Source organism: Microtus ochrogaster (genome assembly GCF_000317375.1).
Source record: "Microtus ochrogaster isolate Prairie Vole_2 chromosome 14 unlocalized genomic scaffold, MicOch1.0 chr14_random_1, whole genome shotgun sequence".
Taxonomy (NCBI): domain Eukaryota; kingdom Metazoa; phylum Chordata; class Mammalia; order Rodentia; family Cricetidae; genus Microtus; species Microtus ochrogaster.
Window position 1 is genome coordinate 1313191 of NW_004949096.1, and position 26120 is coordinate 1339310.

General features: G+C 40.1%; 1 protein-coding gene across 1 annotated transcript in view; it reads left to right on the forward strand.

The window, feature by feature from the left end:
* Window positions 1-2737: 2737 nt before the first annotated feature.
* LOC101983087 (doublecortin domain-containing protein 1) overlaps window positions 2738-26120 on the forward strand; it is a 35894-nt gene continuing 12511 nt past the window's right edge. Inside the window, 7 exon segments of the mRNA XM_005372498.1 lie at window positions 2738-2865; window positions 3329-3598; window positions 3766-3768; window positions 4764-4934; window positions 5403-5466; window positions 5468-5555; window positions 21682-21896. Of these exon segments, the coding sequence (XP_005372555.1) occupies window positions 2738-2865; window positions 3329-3598; window positions 3766-3768; window positions 4764-4934; window positions 5403-5466; window positions 5468-5555; window positions 21682-21896 (939 nt within the window).

The window sequence follows — 26120 nt, forward strand, 5'->3', positions numbered from 1 at the left end:
GTACCATAGTTGGCCAAGAATAATCTCTACACACAAGTCACTGCTTGAATTCCCTTGAAAGTGGAAAAGATACAAAAGCAGAGGCTTTTACTCCTCTATGGATGGAGAAAAATCACCTCAAACCACATAACTAGCAAACACAGCGGTATATAAATCCTTGTCCCCACCTCCTTCTTCCCTAAGTATTTAAGATCAACGCAGAACTTGAAACCTACGGTCAAGTGCTTTACTCTGAGCTCTATCCCCAACCATTTCAAGCTGGTTGTTTTATTTTCTTTTTAACCTACTGAGTCCAATTAGTGGTGCCCTTATGCACAAGAGTGTGGGAAATCCACTGGGGCGTGGGCAACCTGCCAGTAGCCACCGCCCTAAAGAAGAGTGGTTGCTTCCCTCCAAAGGCTCAGAGAAGGTTGCGGATGAGTGGGTGGAAGGAATACAAGGGTCAGAGGATGGGGAGGAGCCGTGAATCACCATCTTCTGGGTATGCAGGAATAGAAGGGTCAGAGGATGGGAGGAGTGCCGTGAATCACCATCTTCTGGATATGAAGGAATACAAGGGTCAGGGGATGGGGAGGAGTCGTGAATCACCATCTTCCAGATATGAGGTGGCTTTTGCGCAATGAACTCAGCGACTCTGGGTGCCTGCACAAGAGCTGTACAAGACCAAGCCTTTTAAAATCTAACCTTTGGGACTGGAGTGAGGGCTCCGTTCAGAACATGGACACTCTTCCAGAGGATCTAAACTGAGTTCCCAGCACCCGCGTCAGGCAGCTTACAGCCCCATGTGTGGCAGTTGGGTGTCACATCCCTTCGTGAAGCTCCTATGCACCTAATCCATGACTTTTCTCCTGCAGTTACCAGGGCGTTTTCTTTCCAGTTAATAACAATTCCAATTGTAAATGTATGTGTATGAGTATTAGTTTAAACATTCTGTTCTTCAATTGCATAATTATTTCAATGGGAATGGCTGTTAAAAAAAAAAGTCCTGAATTCAGATTAAAACTGAACACTGTTTGAAGGAAGTACAACCATGGTTATAGATTCCTGGATGAATGCCATTGATTTAAAGATCTCCAGAGTAGAGATATAAAAGGTCCTGCATTGCAATGACTGCTGAGGGGTTTAGAGGCTGGCATGGAAGTCCATGGGGTAGAAATCCGTAACTGAGACTGAAAATATGGTTTTTGTTAGTTTACTTACAATTGCTATAATAAGCCAGTAAGGTTCATGAATGTTATTAAAATAGAGACGAGAAGAAAAACCATTCTCATCAAGTATTCTTTCTCTGCCTTTAGATAGAAATCTTTAGGGAAAAAAAATCAAGTCATAAATAAATCTATTACTAACCCACTTATTAAATATGATTGTGTTTTATCATTTATTAAGTTATTTAATTATTTAATTTACTGTTTTATTACCATACCAGAATCATAATTAGATGAAAATAATTTTAGTACATACTGCCCCAAAGATGCAGTTTTGAGATGGCTGTTCTTGATTGTCAACTTGACAACATCTGGAATTAACTAAAACTCAAATGTCTGTGCACACCTGTGAAGGAATTTTTCTTGATTAAATAATTTGAAGTGAGAAGACCCATTTTTAATCCAGATCATTGAGGTGGGGGGTTACAGTTTTAATCCAGAACTTCAGAGGTGGGAAGAGCTACCTTTGATCTGGGCCACACCTTCTGCTGGCAGCCTATATAAAGGATGTTGAAAAAAGAAAACTTGTTCTCTCTTTGCCTGACTGCCCACGCTCTCACAAGTAAGTCCATCCCTCACTGGCATTTGGGCCTACTTCATGGGAATTATGGCATATATTGAAGATCAGCTGGGACATCTAGCCTTGTAGACTGAATAACTTCTAGATTCTTGGAATGTCCATTGGTAGACAGTGATTGTTAGACTAGCTGGAACACAGCCTGTAAGCCATTCTAATAAATCTAATAAATACCACATATATATGAATATATATATAGTATATATATACACACACAAAAAGTTATCATATACACACACATATATATGATAACTAGATGTGTGTGTATATATGTCACATGTATATATGTATGAGAACTTTGACTAATACTAGTGTCATTCCAGAGGAACAGAGAGACCAACTTGGTAGATGTTTGAGTAGCTCCAGTTAGAGGTGTGTGAGACCTGTGTAAGACTATAGATATCTTCTATGCCTCATCCTCCCACTGATGGGTGTTCTCAAGTATGCCACACTTGTCCAATCTGAATAAACCATCAAACCCATACCTGCCTTACCACTGTGACTTGCTATTTCATATCATCCCAGGTCACATGGTCCTGTGTCTACACATTCCTGTTCTTCTCAATGCCACTCATTCGCCTTGAATTCTGGGGCGTGGGTGACTACCTGTCCCAGTTTCTCTGAGACGCGTGATTTTCAACTCCTAGGTAAGCTGGGCTGAGTGAGTCATCCCAATACCAACTCAATCACCATCCTTTAAATTTTTTTTTTTTTTTTTTTGCAGGGCGGTGGTGGAGCACGCCTTTAATCCCAGCTCTTAGGAGGTAGAGGCCGGTGGATCTCTGTGAGTTCAAGGTCAGCCTGGTCTACAGAGCTAGTTCCAGGACAGTCTCTAAAGCTAAAGAGAAACCCTGTCTCGAAAAAACAAAAAAAAATGTTTTTTATGTGAGTATTTTGTGTGTTTGCACGTCTGTGCATCATGCAGAGGTCAGAAGAGGGCATCTCCTGGAGCGGGATGGCAGATGTCGGTGCAGGTCCTCTAGAAGAGCAGCCAGTCCTCTTCTGCACCATCTCTACAGTTCATATCAATCATACTCTCACTAGTGCTAAGCCAGATCTCTTCAGTCACTTTTGTCCATGTACGTATACATTCATATACTCATTTAAAAATATATCCACTACTGAGGGATAGCTTGCAAGCTTTATGCTTGTAGGGACCACATCTCTTTAACTATTTCCTAGTAGAAAATTGCTCATGTTTAATAAAGTAAATCATAAAATTACAAATTATCATCCTTAAGCATTATACAGATTTCTTCAGTTCAACTAAATAAAACAGTTAAGCTCAGTGGTAGGATACATTTGGCTCCAAGCTCCTACCCTGCCTCTGCTAATGATGTATATGTTTACTTAACCTTTCTGATATTCAACTTAAGTGTAAAGGGAAGTTCCAAATACTGCCTACCCTCCAGGACTATTACAAGCCTCAAAATCCCGACTGAGTACCTTTGTCTAACCGATAGCTCACAGCGTTTACTGCATGGTAGATGTTAATAAAGTCATTACAATGGATTCACTGTACTCTTCCATGTGCTGTTTCTTTCAGGGAGTTCATGTCAAACCAGGCAAAAGCTGTTATTAAAACTACCGACGATTGCTTGCAGCTTCAGTTTGGCCCCAGCAGACTTCTGCCTTCAGTGGCTGTATCACAAGGGTCAGGCCTTCAAGATTGTTCTACACATCAAACAGCCTCAGATCACAGCTAGGAGGAACCATCAAACCCAGATAGCTGCAAATCCAAGAGAAAAAACAATTCTTGTTTTATGTCGGCTTCCAAGAGAAAGAGACTCATCAGTGTGCCAGTGGGTCAGCCGAGGTAATCAAAGCCATTCGCTCTTCCTTATAACCAACTGTTGAAGCTCTTTTATTTGAGCAGAATTTATAGTGATTCCATCGACTATTTCAGACATTAAAACATAGTGTATCATTTGGATTCTGTTTTCGGCTATTATTGGATTTTTCCTTTGAAAACACTGGAGTCAGAGTGTGGCTAATTACATTTTAGAGAACATGAGATGCGCTTCAACCTGGGTCATCAAAATCTGAAGCGAACGCTGGAGGCAGAGGCATTGCTTAGAAGACATTTATTTTAAATAGAAACGTGTGCTTTTGGTCTTTAACCATTATTTTGGAGCAGAATCAAACAGAATGCAGTTATCAAACCATCTTGTACATACATTTTCGGTGTGTCAGAAACTGTTAGTCCAAGAGGAAAAGGTGGCGAAGATGAGGGCTCAGGCGCTGAGGAAGATCTCCACTGCATTCAGGGTTTTGAATATACAGATATATTATGGTTTTAACTTAATTTACTTAAAGTTTTTGTTTTTAAATGCTGACTTTACTACCCTTTAAATGAAAATGATTAGAAGAAGATTCTGAATGAAATATTTTTGGCAGCTTACCATGTACTTTCGAAAAAAATTCAAACTACTTTTGACTAAAGATAAAAACCTAGAAATCTCAACTCTTATTGCTCCCCAATTTGAAATTGGAAAAATATAGGCAATAAAATTAACTTTTGAATTAACATTTTCAGCATAATAAACCTATTTGAATTTCTTATATCCTTTAAAAATGAAAAACTTTCTTTCAAAGTGTAGACACTTGTGGAAATATCTTAGCCCTTTAATATCCCATGCTATTAAGCCCCTACTATTGTCTTGGCTGTCAGAACATGGCAGGTGTCTGACTGGCTCTAATTCTTCATGTACATAATCTAAACAAGAATGCTCTGGGTTTTACTAGTAAATGGTCAGAATGATTCATTTGGAGAGAGTAACAGTCTTGGCAAACATCCTATTGTATGTTTGGATACTGAAACAGTGCTGATCTTGCTGTATCAAAAGTTTTGTTGTGGGATCTTCTTATTTGTAGGAACAATTTTAAGTGCTTATATGAGAGAACTGTGGGACAGCATTTTTAAAAAGTTTTAAGTTGTTAACATGCACAAAGTTTTGTGGAATTTTTTTTCCTTCTTTTAGCGCATCAGAGTCCGCGCTAAAATGGATGTCACCCCATAATTGCCAAGGATTGTCTCAGAGATATAAACTTCAACCATGAGTCATTAGAGTGACGGCTTATACAAATGGATCTGGAACAGCCTTTGCCAACATTACTGCACCAACCATCGCCTTGGTAACTAATAGACCGACGTTTTAAGTCCTTTATCTCTTATTTCCTTTATAATACAAACAAATAAGAAAGATAATTATTGTGTTAAAATGTTGTGTAAATCTGAACCTGTATATGGCTTATATAGTTGTAGGAATTTTACTACTTTCCTATGTTAAAGTAAATAGAATACTGGGTTAAGAATTAAGCAGATTAATTAAATAAATACAATGGCTATGCGTTTTGTAGTTATTAACACACAGACTGTTTATAAATTAAAACACAGAATGTTTATAAAATACTTATAAATATAAATAATGAGCTATTTTTGCCATTTGATTTGGTTTTTGTTTATGCATTTTCAATGCTGGAAAACAGCCATGTCACTGACTGAGTTTCTGAACCTGACGTGTGACTCCCTTGACCTCCTGGTTTGGTTCTGTGGGAATGTGCTGCTTTCTTTGTATATCACTGTGTCCTACCTGTTACACTCTTCTAGTTGCTAGAAGCGTCACACACAAGCTGAATCTGAACATGCCCGCGCGACGAGTGTTTTTGGCAGACGGCAAGGAATGCCCTCAAACCTGAAGCTATACCCCATGAAGCCAACGTTTATGTTTCAACAGGAGAGCCCTTTTTAAATCCATTCAAAAAAATTAAAGGTAAAAAAAAGAAAAAGAAACACCGTACTCCTTCACAATAAATTGCTTAAGGAGTGCAATTAAAAAATGATTTTCTTCCTGTCTTTTTTGCATGGTTTAACAAAACTAATGTTTACGCATTTACAGCTCAGTAAGAGGATAATGTGCTTAATGAAAGAAAAATCCACTGACAGCCACGTTTATTGCCCTTCATTAGCATTGGTGCTTAATTTAATATAGATCTGAATAGACATTAGGGAGCCTGCAGGAGGTTAAATGATGAAAATATAATAAATTAAATCAGAGATTATTGAATTTACTGTTTAGTTTCTGTGGCACTCGGCAGACGTAATTCATGAGATGTGTGCTCTCAGAAAATAGTTCAGAGTTCCCAGGATCATCTTTTCATTTACGCTCTTGGTCTTTTTTCAGATTGCATTAACATAATTAAGAAATTGTGACAAGTAACGAACAAATAATTCTATATACATGTGATTCTCCCAGTAACATTACTCATAAAATAAACATTACAGCTCAATCTTAATTTTTAACCTTTAAATATTTATATTTATGTGTTTAAATATAGAAACTCAGATAGAGTTTCTGCTTGGAGTTTTTCCCCCAATATCCTTATATTTAAGAGTTCAGAAGTGAGGATTTTCTAGGGGGAAAAATCCTTTTCTCAATGTGAAATGACACCTTTAAAGAAAGAAAGGAAAGCAGCGTGTTTTCATTCTTCCACGCACGCTGTGTGGAGCCTCGTTACCCTCTGTTCCTCACCATGGTAGCTTTAGGTAACGTGAGAGTCAGTCTCGCCCTAAGAACCAGCGAGTCTGCATGTTATGCCCCCAAAGCTTCTGATACCACATTAGAAGCAATTTCCCTGCCACTCTTGTAAAGTTGGTAGAGCAAAGACAAGCCTAGGCAGTGAGTGTATGAGCCAAAGAAAACTAATTCTGGAGTTGATTACAGAGGAGACAGTGGAAGTCCCCCATGCATTGATGCTACTGTATGAGATGGCACTAGAATTGCTATCAGGCTGGTAACACTTGATCATCAGAAAGCAAGCAGCTCCTTGAACTGGGACACCGTGGTGCCTATAAAGGGAGCTGTCGGGGTGGCACCCACTGCACCCGCCCTGTGTGGTGACTCAGACTCACGTGCTTTCAGATTTGCTGTAACATTAGACAGCGCTTGTCTTATTTTATATTCAGAGAAACATTTGCTTACACAAAATGCTTTATTAGGCAAATATGTTTTTATAATTCTAAAAACTCCATATATTTACACATGATCTCTTCACCAAAATCCTTAATTAGTTTTATAAGGATAAGAAATTCTTGCCTTCTAGTGAACAATAGTATCACAAAAGAGATATGTAAAGATTATCTGTAGGTAAACTAAGAGAAAAAAATTCCTGGGTAAGTATACCTAAAATAATAATGTCACATCTTGGTGGACGGTTTTTAAATGTACAAGCTAATTTCTTCTCCCGCCCCCATTTTATCCTTTTTAATAGCCAAGTCCAGAGCAACAAGAACAAAAAAACTTCTGTGCTTTGTCTGCACATCCTTGGCTGTGTTTCATTGTGACATGCACTGCTGTTTTCTTACACCAAAATGTTGGCACACGCTCCTGAAAATTTCACACCATCTCCTGCTGGATCAGCAAGCTTAACCCACCAAAATCTGGTGTTGTGCAATGGTTTTTGACTGATAATCAATCTTTATGCTGCTCGACAGTTGTTACTGGGACACGGAGCAGAGCAGGTGGCAGATGTGTCTTGTCTTTTGAGAGAAGAAATTGTAGGTGAGCGTGGACACAGACTAGCATATCACATGTCTGTTTAAAAGATGTAGGATAAGGACAATGGGGGGAAGCCACCATCTGATTATTCTCAGAGATGAGCCTAAACACTGATGTTTGTTCACTTTCAAAATATTGAGAACGTAAGTGTAAATACATGTTTGTACACACACACATGTGGGGTGATGCTTAACTTACGGGTATACTGTAACAATAAACCACGTATGGATGACTTTGAAGACAGAAGACGAGCTTAGCTTGGGGAGGCGTAAGCATTGTTGAGGGCAGGAAAGCCACTGAGCAGAGCCAGTGTTAGTGACACAACCTTCCCATCTGCATGTGCGCTTTAGAGACAGTCAGCATGGAGGCACCAGTCAGTGACCTGACATTATTTCAACTCAATCTCCTCTCAGCAGCTTCTCGGAGGTTTCTCTCTGCCTGCAAGTAACCAGCCAGGCCAGAGTAGGTGAAAGCAAAGGAACATGGTTGTCTACCTGGGTTTTATTTTCAATTCAATAAAAATGTAACCCGATAAACATGTTTATTGTGTGCCTACGGTGTGTTTAGCACTGGCATAGGGAGAGAGGTCCGGGACTTTGCAGAGCTTAACAAAGTCTGTAGGTCATAATGTGAATACTTAGTAGGAGAACCACAATTCAACAGTGATTCCCAGGAAAAAGTATTTATTATTTTATTTCTCCTACAAGAAGGCCAAATAAGTCAGCATAATATTTTGGTGATTATATTCCATATTTTACTGTTTTTTAAACTGAATTTTAGAAAATCAGCATAGATAGTAAAAATTGTCTCTTATGAAAAGTAACCTCAAATTTGCAAAGAAAAAAGCCCCCAGCATGTGTCTGATGGTTTGCACTGTTCATTGTCCCTGTGAGTATCATTGCTGACAGCCGAGTCACTGTCTCTGAAAGACTAAGAAAGCAGTCCACACACCTCAGAATACTGAGTGGTCACTTAGAGGTCAGGCCAAGGTCAAGACTGATTGGAAGTATTCCCTGTTAAATTAGACTATTTCCTGTATTTTGAACTGACTACCTAATTAGAAAGATTAGGATGGAAGATAAAAAACAGAAAAGATGGAGAAGTGTAAGTGTTTTCTATGAAGACTATTCATGAAGATGTCTTACTAGTCCTTATAATTCCATCGTGGAGTGATTCTGACATTTATTAATGATCCTGTCAGAAAGAGGCCTTTGAACAAGTTCTCGGATTCTTTTTTATATTGTTTAGATTTTATTCAGGTATCCACAGCCTCTGCTTGATGTCAGTAAAGCGAAAACTTCCTAGATCCAGTCCTTGTAGGACTTAAGTATTATAAAGATGCTGGGGCCAAGTTCTAGTGCTCAGGATCTGATTGCCTTTAAGTTTGTAGTCCTGTGTTTGTAGACCTCTTAAATGTGGTACTCTGCTATTGGGCTCTCAGGGTTATCATTTATAGCAATTCCTTTCTGCCCTGAGCTTTGTTAAGGAGAGCACGGGCTGAGTATCATGGTAAGCCTGCAAAACCCTACCTGCTGCAAGATGTAGTCACGGGAGAAATTTTCCATGAAAGGGGTTCTCGGTACTATACCTAAGATCTATATTTAAACCTGGAGATTTTCTGCTAGCTGCCATGTGATCTACCAAATGAAATAATCTGCTGTGACAGCTTGTGATTGACAAGAATATGTGTGAGCACATTAAAAACAGGCCAGCTTTTCATGGAGAAGTAGATGTCAGTGAAATGATGGATTCTCATCATTTTAATTATTGATGATTTGGAAATGTTTCAATTCCACGACACACAGGACATATTATAAATAGCAGCATAACACTTTTTCTCATATCTGCATCAATAATGAAATGTTCTGTCATATTGCATGAGTTTAATGAACCTGGAATCATGCGTTATTGTTTCATGATATGTCTAGTGAGTTTGACTCCAGTGACTGTTTTATTCTGCCAAAGCTAACTCTAGGCATGGTGACATGTGCCTAAAGGGTTACCGTGCCTTGACTCAGAATTAGGTTTGGCTTTCTCATATTCTTTTCATTGTTTTCTCTGAATAGTATATATATGTATGTATATATATATATATATACATATATATTAGATGAGATCATTAGTGTATTTTATCTCCAACTTAGCTGTATTTACTCAAAACTAGGAAAATGGCTTTATAGAAAAATATTACATTTTGATAACTGATTGTAAAACTATAGTCATGTATTTCACACATTTTCTCCATTTCAACTCTTAAAAATTAGTAAGTATGTATAAATAAATGCGGATTGGAAGTCACTTGCTGAAGACCAAGAAGTACCTGTAGGTGATGGGGAACTTGAAGTATATGTGTATAGGTATGACTACATCTCATACACTGCCAAATGCAAAGTCGTGAGAAACACCTGAATTCTTAGTGTTCTCATGAAATACTGAGTTGTGTGTTTATACATAGGTCATACTTCTCTAATAAATAATTGCAGATCTGTTGCTACCTGCACAATCTGAATGATGATTTGTGTGTAACAAACACCCAGTTATGAGCATTAAGTATAATACACTCACTACCCTCACACCCGAGTTCATGGTAAAGACCAGAGTATATTATATTCTCTGCGGTTCCAAAATCCAACATTGTGTAAGTCTAATTGTTTCATTACTCATTTGGTATCTGAACCTTATTCAGCATAAATAGTCCAGTGTATTGTTGAAATGTAAACCATTTCTCAGATTATGGGTCCCCACTCTAGGTTTTTCTGAGAAAATTCCATTATATGTCATAAATATACATTTATAATATAGATACCATGTTAACTTTTAAAACTCTTTCTCTGTGTATGTATGTATGTGGTGTGCATGTGTATTTATGTATGTATGTAGCAAAGAGATCAATGTCAAGTGTCCTCCCCAGTCACTCTTCACTTTAAGTTTTGACACAAGATTTCTCACAGAACTATTTGTCTAGATTGGTTGTTCCATGAGTCCAAAGAATCCACCTTCAGCTTCTACTTCCCCAGTTCTGGGATTACAAGTGAGCCACTATGCCAGGTTCTTTGCATGGTCACTGGGAATCAAACTCAGGTCTTCATGGTTGCCTGGCAAGCATCTTATTAACTCAGCCACTTCCCCAATACATGTTAACTCTTGAAAAATCCAGTAATCTCTAGATATGGAGCCACACATTCTTGAGAATTTTATTCTGTCCTCTGCAAAGAAATCTGAGGAACATTACTAGGACAGTAACTCAGAAGGCTTGTAAATACTGTCTTTATCACCTCAAAATGTTGCATGGGGGAACACAGACAGGGAGCTCAGCTCCCCAAATATAGCTGAGGAAAATCACACACACACACAAACCATTGATGTAAGAAAGTAGAAGGACTGGTGTCCTTCATCCTGTACATTTTCAGCAGATATTTACCAAGTCCCTACAAAGTTCCTGACACTTACCCACGACTTAAAGACTTAGTGTGAATAAAACAGTGGTCTCATGGAGCTTTGGTTAAAACAAGGTAGAGGCGATAGAAAATAAACAAATAACAAACAATATGGTACCTATTGACAATGTTTAAGTGCTAAAAAGGAAATAAAATTTGGTATAGTAATGATAAATAGTGTCATGAAAACAACAGAGGAAGAAAATTCTAGAGCAGACACATTTGTCCAGAACCCTTTAAATCAAACCTGTAAGACAGTTGTCTGCCTGTGCCCCATTTCTTACTTGCCATGACAATTAACTTGTGGATTTGATAGCTATTTTTCCAGGGTGCTTTGTCTTTCAAACTGTTTAGTTTGGAAGTTTCAGACATCTCTGAGAATGAGAGGCATGCACTGCTGTTTAGTGGGAGAATGGTGGGCTCAAATCCACATATCGGTACAATTCCCATCTCTCATCTTGGCTGTGGGTAAACTGGTCAAGCGCTGATTTGCAGAGAGGGGGAATAATAAATCCCTAGATTTTTAAAGTTATTTTCTAATGAAAACAAGTTGCTTGAAAACCAAATGTCTATAAATCCCTTGCAGAACCTAGAGGTATAGGAAAGAGGGGATTGAGGATAACATGTTATAAAAATGACTTTCCATTGGAGTCTTGTGTCTACTTCCACTTTCCCAGAATAGCTGGCTGGCTAGGTTCAGGGAAACAGCAACAATAATTCCCTTATACTTTCTTTATCACTGCCAGGAAAGCAAATTACACCGTGAACCTGGGCAAGCCCTTACTCTCTCTAAGCCTGAGTTTCCTCACCTACAAATTGAGCATAATGAAATCAACCCCACAACATGACTGTAAGAAACAAATAAGAGGAGGTGTGTGAGAGTTTGGCACGTGGAAGGTGGTGAAAATACGCTGGTCCCCGCGTTTCAACTGTTCTGTCCTTTGCTTTATCCTTGGGGAAACTTGTTTCTGCAAGTCCTTCATACCTGTCACAGGTCCTTGGTTTTACTAGCGAGCTATTTGCCAGGTCTGAAATCTTGAAATAAATGCAACTGAGTTAAAATACACACCTCACAGTTGCACACATGACATGACGTGGGGGAATCTAATTAGAAAGTTTGAATTCTCACTGTATGGGATGTAGGTAAAAAGCAAGGCCTGTTCTGCCCCAAGAGCTGCATTTTAAGACATGTTCCCGCTCTTTACCTTTCAGCTACTGTAATTCACCTGAAGAAAGTTCATACAAAAGTTCAGGGAAAGGATGTCAACATTCTGATTGGCACAGTCGATGGGGTGTTTATGATTTTAATCAAATATAAATTGAAGACATACTTCAAATGATGTGTCAGACTGGTGTTACTGAGCTAAAACCTAGTGACAACCTCTGTCATTATTAGTTAAATATAGCCATGATGCCTATAGCGATACGCGATGACACCTAAGAACATGCACAAACAGCTCAGGGAGTTTGAGAAGAGGGAGTGCCTAGAAGAGCAGAGGAATGCAGGAATGTGGCCTGGATCTCATCTATTTACCAAACACAGACGCGATTGTATTCTGCGCAGATGTTGTAATTGAATGGAGCAGTATGTTTTCTTACTGTCAGGGCATCTCCATTTTATCAGCTCACCTTGCGCTCGTCAGATGCTTTGTTCGTATTTAATGTCATTCTCTGTACCCACCTCACAGCCACAGCAGCCTGTGCTTTCAAGTTTATTATCCAACCACAAAAGAATGAGTTTTTGAAAATTAAAAATTGTTAGTAGGCTTTATCAGCTGAGGTTCCAAGTTAGTTTCTGTTCGTCTACCAGCAGAAGAAGGCAGAATTCTTTTGCCTGGCACATGCCAAATGGAAAATGATAATGTGGGGATCACTTAGGATTATTTTATTTTATGGCTCACACTTTCCTTTTTAAAGGGGGGAATTGAACAAATGCAGATAACACAAACAGCCTATAAAGTGCACTCTCTTTTTCATGATTTGATAAAGAACGAAGCTCATAAAAAGGGCATAGATTATGAAAGGGAATCCATCATTGGCCTACAGAATTATCTGAGTCTTTAGGAGCGTAAGTCTATGAACAGTTACAGCTTCCTAGTCCCTGGAAGCTGAGATATGGCCCTTCCTTTGGCTAAGGGCTTTGCAAGCTTATATTAAGCCTTAAATCATCACGGGATCCCAGTTACCCCTTTATCTTTGCGTAGTTGGATCTTAATCACCCAGGAAGGAAAGTCTCAGGAAGATAACAACAAATGTCCAACCTTAATTTATCAAACCCACTCAAAAATGTATTTAAAGATTAATTCTTTTGTAGCTGAACAATAAACTTGAAAATGCATACTTGTGCTTACCATGGTTCTAGAAGCCAGCAGGTTTTGCTAGAGTTTCAGTGGAAATATCAAGGAAGAAAACAGCTCCCTTTGCTGGCAGTTGGGTGTGTAGAGCCGGGCTTTGTCGAGAACAATGCTATTAACAAAGAGATTCAAGAAGAGTCTAGGTGGGCATGATGGGTCAAGCCTGTAGCCCTAGCACTTAGGAACCTCAGGAGGATTGAGAAACTGAAGCCAACCTGGGCTACACAGTGAGATCTCCCTCAAAATAAAATAAAATAAAGGAAAGAGAAAAGCAACCCTGGAGGAAGTGCTAAAGTTCGAGCTATTGAAGCCCATGCTTGGGATGACGTCTGATCTGGCTCTTCTCTGGCATAGCTCCTACCTGGAGGGATGCATCCACACTGCATTCTTAATGTCCCCCTTCACCTTTATCTTATTTATAATCACCAATTTGTAATTTTTGATGAAAGGTCTGCTGTTCCACCCAGACCAAGTTTGCCTAAGGCAGAGACCACAGTGATTGCTTTGTTCATTGCCAGGTTTTTGGCACAGGGCATGGCCAGATGTCACAGATGTGCATTGTTGTGCAGTGGATGCTAAGATGTGTAAAGAACCAAATCCATGAAACATGGTGAGACACTGAGGTGGCAGTAGAAGGGCAGACTGCCTTCCCAGAGCAACCTGCTTGGTTGCACACAGCGAGAAGATCCTGTTTAGGACATCTGGGTTCACTTGACCCTTCTCCTTATAGTCCCCATGGTATCATAAGTGGCATAGTTGCTTTACAATCATTATTGGAAACAAAAGATGACTTCCATTGAAATAGCTACTGGTTAGTACTTAGGGACCTGTGGGTACAGGCTAACCCCCTTTGTAATCCCAACACACACAGGTGGTAGAGAAGGAAAGAAGGGATTAAGAGTGGTATTCTATTTCCTTTAAAAGTATTTTTATTTGTATTTTGTGATGTGTGTGATGTGTGCAGGTGCTTGGGTGCCAGAGCGTCAGATACCCTCAGGCTGGAGTTGTAAGTAGTTGTGTGTTGCCCAGTATAAGTACTAGGATCCAAACGGGAGTCCCATTTGTAAGAGCAGCAAACGCTTTTAACCATTTAGCCATCTCTCCAACCCTGGGATTCTAGCTCTTACAAAGGCACCAGAGAGTTTTTGTCCCAGGAGCTGAGACTTTTTGGGTTTGAGGAAGTCAGTGAAAGACAGACATGTTAGGAAGTGATTTGGGATAGACTTGAGGTTCTTGTTTTGATACTCAGCCTGGTGTGTTGCTCATACACTTTAGAGTCCCCTCAGGTTTCCAATCGTGTGCCCATTGCCCATTCCCACTGTCCAACAGAATCCTCGTCCTCCTTTCTCAGCGGGGCTGAAGCTGAGTCAAGTCTTTTCTGAGCTCTGCAGACCCTCCGGCTGATTCTTTCTTCTAGACTTTAGGTGTAATATATTCACTATTGCCATCAGCTTCCTGGCTATATTTCTGGGTTTGAAGTCGTGTCTTCAGTGCTATGATGCAAACACATCACTTCATCTCTATCAATAGGAGGGTTCCTGAGTTTTCTGTTCTCCTATAGTAGTTCTGTGGCCTACATTTTGAGACAGATTTCTAGAACTCCTTCACCTCCAATAGCTTTGTCCTGTTGCAAAATAGATTTTCTGTAATGTAAGGGAAGGATTTTGAATCGTTCTGTCTGTTAAAACTCTAGAAGGACCTGCTTTGAGCTATGTGGGACTTGGCAGGGCTTCGTCTGAGGTGCAGGCCCAGTTACTCCCTGACACCTCTGTTCTCTCTCTGGCATATTGTGTTCGGTCTTCTCAGCCTTCGCCCTACACTGGCATTTGCTTTTCTGTTTTTTCCCCCTGTTGAATCCTGCCTGACTTGCCTTTTGACCACTGATCTCTGTGAGGAGCCTCTGCCCCGTGTTCTTTCCGTTCTGCATACTTCTGCCCTAGACCCTGCCACACTTCAAGCATCTTCCTTTCTTCTCAGGCCAAGAACTAACTTTCTGCTGTTTTCTGAGAACAGAATCTACAACAGGAACTGCAGGGAAGATAGGCAGTAGATCCTTATTCAACAAATACTTGTGTAAATTATTATATAATGTAGAGTGTTGTTGGTTGTTTTACTCCTTCGGCTGTTTGGGGGCCCACCACCCAGCTCTCAAATAAGTACACGGAGTCTGAAATTGAAGTGTGTCTCTGCTCCACAATTGTCCTATGGGTGTTAGGAATCCAAACATAGGTTTTCACACTTGTGGGGCAAGCATTTTACCAATGGATCCACTTTTCCATCCCCTAAGCCAATAATGTTTAAAGCTCATTTCAGCCCCATAGGTTTAGAATTCTGAAGCCATTTCCTGAATGTTTTGTGTTGAGAATTTGTTGGCTTTGCTGTTTTCTTTGATCTGTGCGTTTATTTTCTCTATGGTGTCCTCAGAATCTGAGATTCCTTCTTCTATCTCTTGTATTCTATTGGTTATGCTTGTTTCTTGCACATACTGGCTTTGGGGGAGCCTAGGCAGTTTGGATGCTCAACTTACTAAACCTGGATGGAGGTGGGCGGTCCTTGGACTTCCCACAGGTCAGGGAACCCTGATTGCTCTTCAAGCTGATGAGGGAGAGGGACTTGATGGGAGGGGGAGGGAAATGGGAGGCGGTGGCGGGGAGGAGGCAGAAATCCTTAATAAATAAATAAATTCACTGTAGAAGCTTTAATAAAATAATAATAATAATAAAAAAAAGAATTCTGAAGCCAATGCATGGTATATGCTGAGCCTCTGGACATTTTCTTCAGCTTTTCTGGGTTATCCTCCATGATACTTCAAGAAAGCTACAATAATAAAATGGTTAATCAGAAATATAAAAGTCTAGTTTTTTCCTCAAAATACAAAGAACGTAAACAAATATTTACCAAGTAAAAGTATTGCTTACTATCAACCCCAATAGCTACTAAGGTGCTAAGCATTCCCTAATCTAACATACTTGTTGTGCATTTTGTAAATATTGGTTGAGAATTGCAGAGTCCCATCCACTGTGTCTAACTCTGGTTGCTCAGAAAGGAATATATTCTTATTTTGTTAAATATATATTAATCACATTGTTTACAATGTACCCAGATACCAGCCGGTCAAAGGTCAAAGCATTTTGCTTGTCTTAGACATGCTCAAAGCCTAGTTGACATACATGTGCAAAGATACTGAAGTTCCATAAAATGAGGAGCACATAGACGGAAAGCCTGAAGGGGGCAGAGAAAGCTCACTCTAGAACGCGACTCACTCACTCTAGAACGTGGCTCACTCTAGAGTGTGACTCACTCTAGAACGTGACTCACTCTAGAGCGCGACTCACTCCTCTAGAGCGTGACTCGCTCTAGAGCGTGACTCACTCTAGAGCGTGACTCCTCTAGAACGCGACTCACTCCTCTAGAACGCGACTCACTCTAGAACGTGACTGGCTCACTCTAGAGCGCGACTCACTCCTCTGGAACGCAACTCACTCTAGAACGTGACTCACTCACTCTAGAACGTGACTCACTCACTCTAGAAATGGGACTCACTCACTCTAGAACGTGACACTGTGCGGCGTTCCGGGGCTGAGGCCTAACAGCAGGGATGGGGAAGGCCTTAGCGAAGTTTGGAGTCAAAGCCCGCGGCATGTGCTAACCACTCCTGGACCCTAGATGGGCTTACCTCACATTTTGCTCCTATGATCCTTCCCAAGCAGAAGTAATATTTTCATTTGCCCCAAATGAAAATGTGATACTGGGTGCCTAACTTAGAGGAGCTTGGAAAGTCTCGAAACATTCCACAATACACAGGACACACCCACAACAAAAAATGTAGAAATGACCCTAGTTGCTAAGATTGGGAACCTTTCTGTTATCAACCACCCATTCTACCTGCTTAGAGACCCAAAGATCTGGAAGAGTCGCCACAGCTTTAGTGACTGTAATAAAGTGACTAGTGCATATATTATTACATTACGTATAATATATAGTCTCTTAATAAAAGCAGCTAGACAATGCTAAGTAGGGAATGTGTATTATGGAAAATCTGGCCATTTTATTTTTACATTTTTAAAACATTTTGTTGATTCCTTGTGAATTTCACATCATACATCCCGATCCCATTCATCTCCCTGCCCCTTCATATCTGCCCTCTGCTCTTGCAACCTCAATCCCAAATAAAGAAAAATAAAATTTAAAAGAAGGAAATCTTGTCATGGAAGCTGCAGTGTGGCCCAGTTACACAGCATACCTTTAGTCCATACATTTTTACTTGTGTTTATTCCAATTAGTCATTGGTTTGGCTCGATGCCTCTGGCTTCTGCCACACTATTGCTACTGGGCCCTCACTGGGACTCCTCTCGAATAGCCTGTTGTTGCCTTGTGTGTTAGAGATCCTGCACCTTTGGATCTGCAGAACCAGCCCCTTTACATGCTCCAGCAGTTCATAGATGGGGTGGATGTTGGCGTGGGCCAACTCAGAGCCCTGAGTCTGGACCTGGGTGGTAGATCTCCCTCATCCTCACCACCAGGGCCAGCTCTCCAGCACTGCCCCTGCTAGCTTCCCTAAAGCAGCAGGCACCAAGGGGTGGGGTCTGTTCTGCTCTCAATGCCTTTAGAACATGCTCACCAACACCACTTCCAACAGGGCCAGCTTTACTGTGTTGCACAGATGAGGTTCAGGGCCCATTCTCCCTAGTGATGCAGCTGGTACAGGACAAGGCCAGCTCTCCTGCTCTCATGACCCCGGGGCCAGCTCTTCTGCCAACCACAGTTGGTTGGGGGAGTAGAGGGAGCATCTTTCCCTTCTGTGTCAGCTTTCTCACTGTCAGGGTCAGCTCTACTGTGCTGCCCAGGTAAGGAACAGGGCCTGCTCTCCAGAGTGCTGCAGCCAGTAAGGGGCAGGGCCAGCTCTCCCACCTGCTGCTGCTGACAAGAGCCAAGGGGAGGAGGGATGCCATATGACAGACAGGTAATGGGTCCAGCTCTCCCACACCCTTGCTAACAGGATTCACCTCTACTGTGTTGCTCAGGCAAGGTGCAAGACTTGCTCTCCAGAGTGCCGCAGCTGGGAAGGGGCAGGAAAATCTGGCCATTTTAAAATGAGTAGAATTCCTGACTATTTGAGGCAATTCTTGTACCCTGGAGGAAATACTCAGTGTAACAGGGAGGAAGGCTATGCAGTCATCTGTCTGAGACTTTTCTCAGATTTACCTTTTGTATAAACTGTGAAGATTTCCTTGTTTATTTCATCCTAGTACCATTCTCTTCATCCACAAAATCAAGGCAATGTCACCTATTTCCGGAATAATGAGAGTAAAATCAAATTGAATCAGTTCTCTCCCCTGCCCCCCAAAGTTCCAGAGCTACAGTGAGAGGCAAGACCCAGATGCAGGTGCAAAGAACCTGGATTCAGGTCCCATGGACTTTTTGCTATGTTTCCTGTTCAATAAAGCACTAATGTGTTTTACCCACCTTAGTGCTATTTTATTACAAATTAAACTTTCTTTAGTTCTATAAAATTTTGAGTATTTCAAGTGGGTTATAGTGGCAGATGCCTATAATCCCAGAACCTAGGAGGCAGAGACAGAATAAAAACCAATGAAAACTTGAGTTTTCCCAAGTTTAAAAACAACAACAGAAATCCAGAAAGCGGGAATACCTTTAAAATGCATATATAACCATGACAGCACATGCCAGGCCTTCACCAGTTCAAACCAGACAAAAATCCCAGCACTGAGAAGAGGAAGGGAGTAGCAGGAGGTCCCAGCCCTAGCCAAACAGCTGTTGCCAGGGGATGTCTGCTTGTGGGGGAGCCAGTTTTCTCCCGTGGATGTCAGCTACACTCCAGGGACTCTGCACACACATGCAAAAGAGTGAGACAGACAGACAGACAGACAGAAACTTGTTTTTAGTTTTGATTTTCATTAATTGTTTTAAGAGAGAGAGAGGAGAGAGAGAGAAAGAGAAAGGAAAAAAACAATGAAGTTGGGTGGGCAGTAAGGTAAGGATCTTGGAGGAGTTGGGGAGGGTGTATAATATGATCAAAATACATGAATTTTTAAATAAAAATAAATACAAATCATAATTTATAAGTAACCTTTGATCTTTATTAAAATCTAGACTTGTTTTAGAAATCTATTTGGAGCTTTACTTGCTTCATGCTAGTCCTGACTAAAGTAATCCAAAGGGAACCTGACAGAGTCTCTAAGTCCAAAAGCCACCCTTCCTCTCTCCGGCCTTGCTGGGATAGTCATTGGCTAAGCACACTCTCCTTGACTGTGGCTCTGCCTTGCCTTTCACTTACATAACCAGTTCCTTGCAGTTCCCTCTGCCCGCATGGTTATAGATTCGGCTTGGGTCCTGATGTACCAATTTATTCTACATCTGTAGGAAGTAGGGGATAGTAGCATGCATAGAGTGACTTGGACGTGCCAGGACTGTGCATGGGCATGCGTGTGCTTATACACATGGAGGTCAGAGGTTAAGGTTAGGCACCTTCTTCAATTGCTTTCCACCTTATTGTATGAGACAGCATATCTCACTTAACCTGGAGCTTTAATTCAGCTAGTCTGACTGACCAGCACACCTCCGGGATCCTCCTGTCCCAGCCTCTCCAGTGCTACGATTATAAACACACATGTCACCCCTAGCCTTTCTTCATACTGTATTTTAAAAAATGTTTTGTTTGGTCTAGTTTGATTTTTCAAGACGGTGTTTCTCTGTGTAACAGCTCCAGCTTTCCTGAAACTCACTTTGTAGACCAGGATGGTCTCGAACTCACAGAGATCCACTTGGCTAAAAATATCTTTTTAATTGAAATAAAATGATATCACTTTCCTCCCTCCAATCCCTTCCAACTATCTTCCCTTGAATCCCTTCCTTGTGCCCTCCTACCCTCAAGTTGGTAGCCATTTTCTTTGAGTATTATTGTTACATGTGTGTGTATGTATGTGTGTGTATGTGTGTACAATGTACATATAAATACAACCTGCTGAGTCTGTTTTTGCAGTTAGTGCGTATATAGTTTCAAGTCTTATCAGTGCACTGGACACCCAATAAAGCGATTCATCCCTGGGAAAGGCTAATTCTCCTTCCCCCTGCAGTCCTTAGTTGTCTGTAATCTTGGTATTGTTTCTGCAGGCATTTCTGGTGAGATTTGTTTTCACTTAGTTTCTCTGTATGTCCTTCTTTTTCCTGCTCATGTAACTCTACCTATGTCCTCTTTCTGTGAGGTTACCTAAATTCTTGATATTTTATGTAAAGGGAATCATGTGTCACTTTTCTTCTTTCTCTTAGTGCAATGTTTTTGAGTGGATCCTATTTGTAGCATATATATACATATATATGTGTGTGTGTGTGTGTGTGTGTGTGTGTGTGTGTGTATGTATACACACACATGCATTTTGTTCCTTTTTGTGGTTGGATAATATGCCATCATTGTATATTCTAAGTTGATCCACTCATCCATCGATAGGCATTTGGTTTCTACCTTTCAGCTGCCAATAGTGCTTCTATGATCATAATGCACATACACAAAAGACCGACTGTCTCTAGGTAAGAGGAATTACATTTCCTTCATAGTGAGAGCTAAAAGAGAATGATTACTTTGAACTTTGGGCAAACAGGTAAACTAGGTATTTTTAGGTATATAAATAGACATATTTCTCTCATTAGTACAAATAACAGAGGGAGGCATCACTGTGTTTCTATATAATGAGTAATTTAAAAATAAGATCTAAAACAGATCGACTGCCTGAGTAAGGTAGATGGTTCAGGTAAAAATTACTTATTTATGAAATGAAACCCCTTAAAAAGAGAGGGAGACTGACAGCGGTTTAGTGTGTAACGGGCTACCTTCCCCCGTTTACCCATATAGTTTTCAGTGCCTAACATAGTAATTTAGCTACGTTCCCATTAATGTTGGTGGGAGTTTCAAACCGAGTCCCCGCGCACGCATTTGAAAATGTCTAGGTCAAAGTAAACTGTTAATGAAAAGCTGTTCTTCACTTTCAGGGAAGTAGTTTAGAAAGTGCCTCCCCGCGCCTCACAGAAGTGCGCACGAAGGTCACTGATTAGAGGTCGCCAGCTCCGAAGCAGGCAGCAGCAAAGGAAAATGTATCAGCGAGGAAACGGAATTTCCCCAAAGGAAAGAACACAAGGGTTCATGTCTCAGGTTGGTTTGCAGTAGCAAAGGACACCGGACCTTTCAGGGGACCCTTGAAGCCAGGTGCATGTGATCAGAGACAGAGGCAGGCTAAGGTGAGTTTTAATTAGGACTAAATTGTGGTATTACTCTTTCATAGCCTGAACATCTGTTCCCTTCAGAAATGATGATTTATGCAGGCGATCAGAGCAGACAGCTTGCCGTAGCTTATGTCACGGCTAGTGGGAAGCTGGAGAAGCCGGAGGTAGCATTTCAAAAAACCAGCATCTAAATGGAGACTGGCCAGTGTGTGTGGCAGAGGAAACGGAGAAGGGAGGCATGATGTGTCCATCTTTAAATCTGATGCCAAATATTGACTTGAATTAAAAAAAAAAAAACACCTATCTTTTTAGACCATCTGTTGTTAACGAAGAGAGTGACTTGGACAATGCATGGGTTGATGCCTCCCATTGATGTCAAAAGACAGAAAACCAAGCCCGTACTTTCCAGAAGAATGAAGACACTTGCTCAGAAGACCTCAGTGTGAATTCTGATCTTTAACAATGGCATGGGGCAGGATAGGAATGAGCTTACAGTGCAAAAGGAAACAATCAGAAAAGGTAACTGAGTTATGGATCAAATGTCAAAGTTTATGGCTTTTGAAGCATATTGATTTTAAACAACAATGTCAAACATTAAACTGAAATAGTAAGAGGATTTTCCGTATTAACTGAAGTACTCACCTGTTTAGAAGTGTGCTCATAGCATTGACAACATGGATTATCTTAAAAAAACAATGACATTTACTTGGTCAACATAGTTTGCTGTTTTCCTAATTAAAAGTTATATTTATACTAGGAGAAAGTTTCTTCATTCAATTTTCTGTAAGATATTCATACTGAAGATAGACTAACATATCTTTAAATATTAAACTGCCTCTTTTAATTTAGCATAAAACCAACAAGCACCGTGTATTCCTTGAAAGTATAAATAAAGTCTGAAATAAGTGAAATTATGTTTAAAATAGTTACATATATTTAAGAAATAAATTTAGTTAGATCTAGAAAAATTATATAATAATCAAGCAAACTTAAAAAACAATAGAGTTTGAAATAGGATTTGTCACACGAACACATGTCTTTTAGAAGTGTTTTTGTTCTTCCTGGGTCATTTTTTAAAGGAGTTTTTTTTTTATTTGTGTGTGTGTGTGTGCGTGTGTGTATGTGTGTGTGTCTGTATTGAGTGTGTGTGTGCATGTGTGTGTGTGTATGTGTCTGTATTGAGTGTGTGTGTGCGTGTGTGTGTCTGTATTGAGTGTGTGTGTGTGCGTGTGTGTATGTGTGTGTGTCTGTATTGAGTGTGTGTGTGTGTGCATGTGTGTATGTGTGTGTGTGTCTGTATTGAGTGTGTGTGTGTTTGTGCATGTGTGTATGTGTGTGTGTGTAGGTGCCTGTGGAGGCCAGAGGTGTTGACTACCTGGAGCTAGCATTACAGGCAGATGTGAGCAGCCTGATGTGGGAATTGGGGACCAAACCCAGTTCTCTTTCCCAGCATTTTTTTCTCTTAATCACTGAGCCATCTCTCCAGCACCCTCTACATCTTCTTTGATATCACAAAACTAATGAGAATTCAAAGACATATTTTATAGGAAGATATTTTTATCCATCTTAATCATCTTAGTAAGAATAGTGTCTATAATTCTTTAGTAATATATTAGGGACAGGGACACAAGCATCACGTTTAGGTTTGCATTCTGGCTTTACTCCTTAATCCCATCACCAGAAAAGGGGATAACAGTGCTGCTCCCCTCACAGAATGCTGCAAAGCATGGCTCCCATGTAATGCGTGAAGTACCATGCCTGGCATCCAGAAAGATCCCAATAATGTTTCTCATTTTTCATCTTTAGGACTCATAAAAACACATCCAAGAGAGATTATTTTTCTTACTAGTAGAAAAATTTATTATGAACTCAACATAAGTGTCCATTTTTTTTAGTATACATAATTTCATTTTATGGGACTGTTTTAGCTTGGCTATTGCTCAAAGTAAATGAATGGTTGACTAGGTATTAGGAAGTTCATGGTGATAATGATTTCAACTACATATTTTTATGGTTGTTTTATAACCACAGTCACTAAAGAACATTGTGTCTGCTAGTTTTATGTCAACTTGACAAACCTAGATTCACTGGGGAGCAGGGAGCCTCCATTGAGAAAAAGATGTGGCTGTTGGCAAGCCTGTAGGGAAATTTCTTAATTAGTCATTGGTGGGGAGGGCCCAGGCCATGAGAGTACAGCCATCACTGGACTGGTAGTCTTTGGTTCTATTAAAAAAACAAGCTGAGCAAGCCATGGTGAACTAACCAATAAGCAGCATTCCTCCATGGCCTCTGCATCAGCTCCTGCCAGGCTTGATTTCCTGTCCTAGCTTCTTTGGTTTTGAACAGCGATGTGGAAAGTAATCCAAAAAAAAAGTAATTACCAAAAAGTAATTCCTTTTCCCCCACATTGCTTGGTACTGGTGTTCATCACGGCAATCATAACACTAACCAGGATAAGCATCTACCAAGAATGTTGAGAATCTGGGCTTTATTTCTCTTTACAAGCAGGTTTGGATTATGAGTTAGAGAAGGCATCTTAGTCAACAGATCAAGCCCTAAAGTATACTGTAACCTCTTCCCCAGAGATCCTGAAAAATAAGGAAGGATATATATCTCTTAGATTGTTCAAATGTGGTGACTCTTGGAGATCTATGTTAGAGATCATTTTGAATTCAGTTCAGTCTTTAGTTCTGTGCTATGCTCGTAAAAATGGGTTAATAATCATTCTCAGGGAACATGTTCCTAGCTGAAAGTTTGTATGTAAATAAAACTGTCACTTCTGGTTTTTTTTGTGTGTGTGTGAACTGAGCAAGTTATTTAAAACAGATGATAAACAAATCGATTCTTTTGTCTTATAATTTGTATAACATAGAGAAATTTCATAATTCATAAAATTCATGACAGAACATTACTCATTAATATGTTTGCAATATATTTGCCTAAATATAACTTGATGAGTGAGGCTAAAAACAGATCTAGGGTAATAAAATGCTGACCTATGAGTAGGGAAATGCTGGCCTGGGGAATAAGAACATGTTGGAAGGAAAAACTAAAACTAGCTTGTAATTTTTCAGTAAAATTTTCATTTTGAAAGGGCTTTTGATAATCATAGGGTCATACCCTACTCATAAATTCAATAAATGTGAACTAAGGAGCAGAAATAAAGATAGAATGAAGAGAAGTGACTGAGGCGAGATGATAAAGTAAGGTTATTAACTCCAAAAAGTCCTCTGTGAGCTCAGATTCAGCAAACGGGGAATGGATGTTTAATAATTGGTGGAAAATCAAGGAAAAGTCTATTCATTTTTAATGAAGTTAAGTAATTAGGAAATTTGAAGTGAAGGTCAAGATAATAATATTCTCCAGTAAACTCTGGAGTGCCAGAATTATTACATATAGGTTTGAATATTAAATGTATTGTTTCTAGAACTCTAAGGAATTGCTTTAGTGAGCACATAATACCCATTATTACAGGGTATTTCTTAAATGTGTGTATTCATGGGATGGTTAAAGGTATTTAAAATCTGTGGTCATCAGATGTCAAGTTAATGGGAAATAAAATGCTTCAGATTTTCGACTTTTGAAGGTTAGCATCCTGGTGCAAAAGTTTTATTTTTTTCTCAATTGTCTCTTGGATTAATTGTCAAAGACAAGTTATTAAATTATGTGGATATTACACATACTAGCATCTCCTTTATGGAAATTGCCTTTCCTCAGCAATTAAAAATCATTTTTTATTTTCACTTGCTGTCATATAAGCTTAATTGATGTCATGAAATTATACTTTTGAAGAAACAATAGAAGTTGATGAGTGAGAGAAGCAATGTGGAGCACCCCTGCTCCCCCCTCCCCCACTCCAGTGCCTCTGTGGCCTCGGTCTGGAGACTCTCATCTCCTCCAGCCTGTGGTGGTCCTTCCCTGTCCTCACGCACATCCCTCTTTCCCGGTTCTCAAGCTTCCCTCTGCATCCATCCCTCTCCTGCGCACTGGTTTCAGAGTGGGTGTTTTTCAGCATAAACAGCAACATCTTTATCTCTTGAACAGCATCTTGGGCAACTATGACTCTGCTTTCATTGGCTTATTCCTTTGCCAATATCCTTTTTCTTGACTCTTATTGTTATGATTTTGTAGTTTTACTGTCTAAATCTAAATCATATGAAATAAACAGAGTTTTCCTGCCTGGGAGGGTTATCTTTATGATTTTTAATAACTAATTTTATACTAAATTATGTACGACATTTTCATGTATGACGTGTATGACAATTCCATACATGTACACAATATATGCTGACTACTTTCTCCCCTTACCCCGTCTCACTTTCCTAGTACCTCTGTCTATCCATCCCCACCCCATATCTACTGCTCTCTCACGTTTGCTTTGTGACCCAGTGACTTGATGTAGTGTCTTCTCAGTGAGTACACATCCAGAAATAGTGACTCCTGACACTTGGGAACCCATCAGTAGTCCACAGTTCAGCAGTGAGGAGTGTCCCTATAAGATCCTCCCCTTTTTATTGCTGATTATTGGCAGTACCAGTCTCATGTGGTCCCAGCGCAACTACTGAGTTTGTAACTCTAGTGGTATGTGCACCCCAGAACCCAGCATTTCATAGCCTCGCCCTATCTCCAGGGTCTCACTTATTTCCTACTCTCTTTTCTGCTGTCTTCCCAATGTCTTAGAGAGTATGGGGTAAATGTTTACTTAGGGCCAAACACTAAGCCATCATTTACTCTCAGCGTCTTGGGCAGCT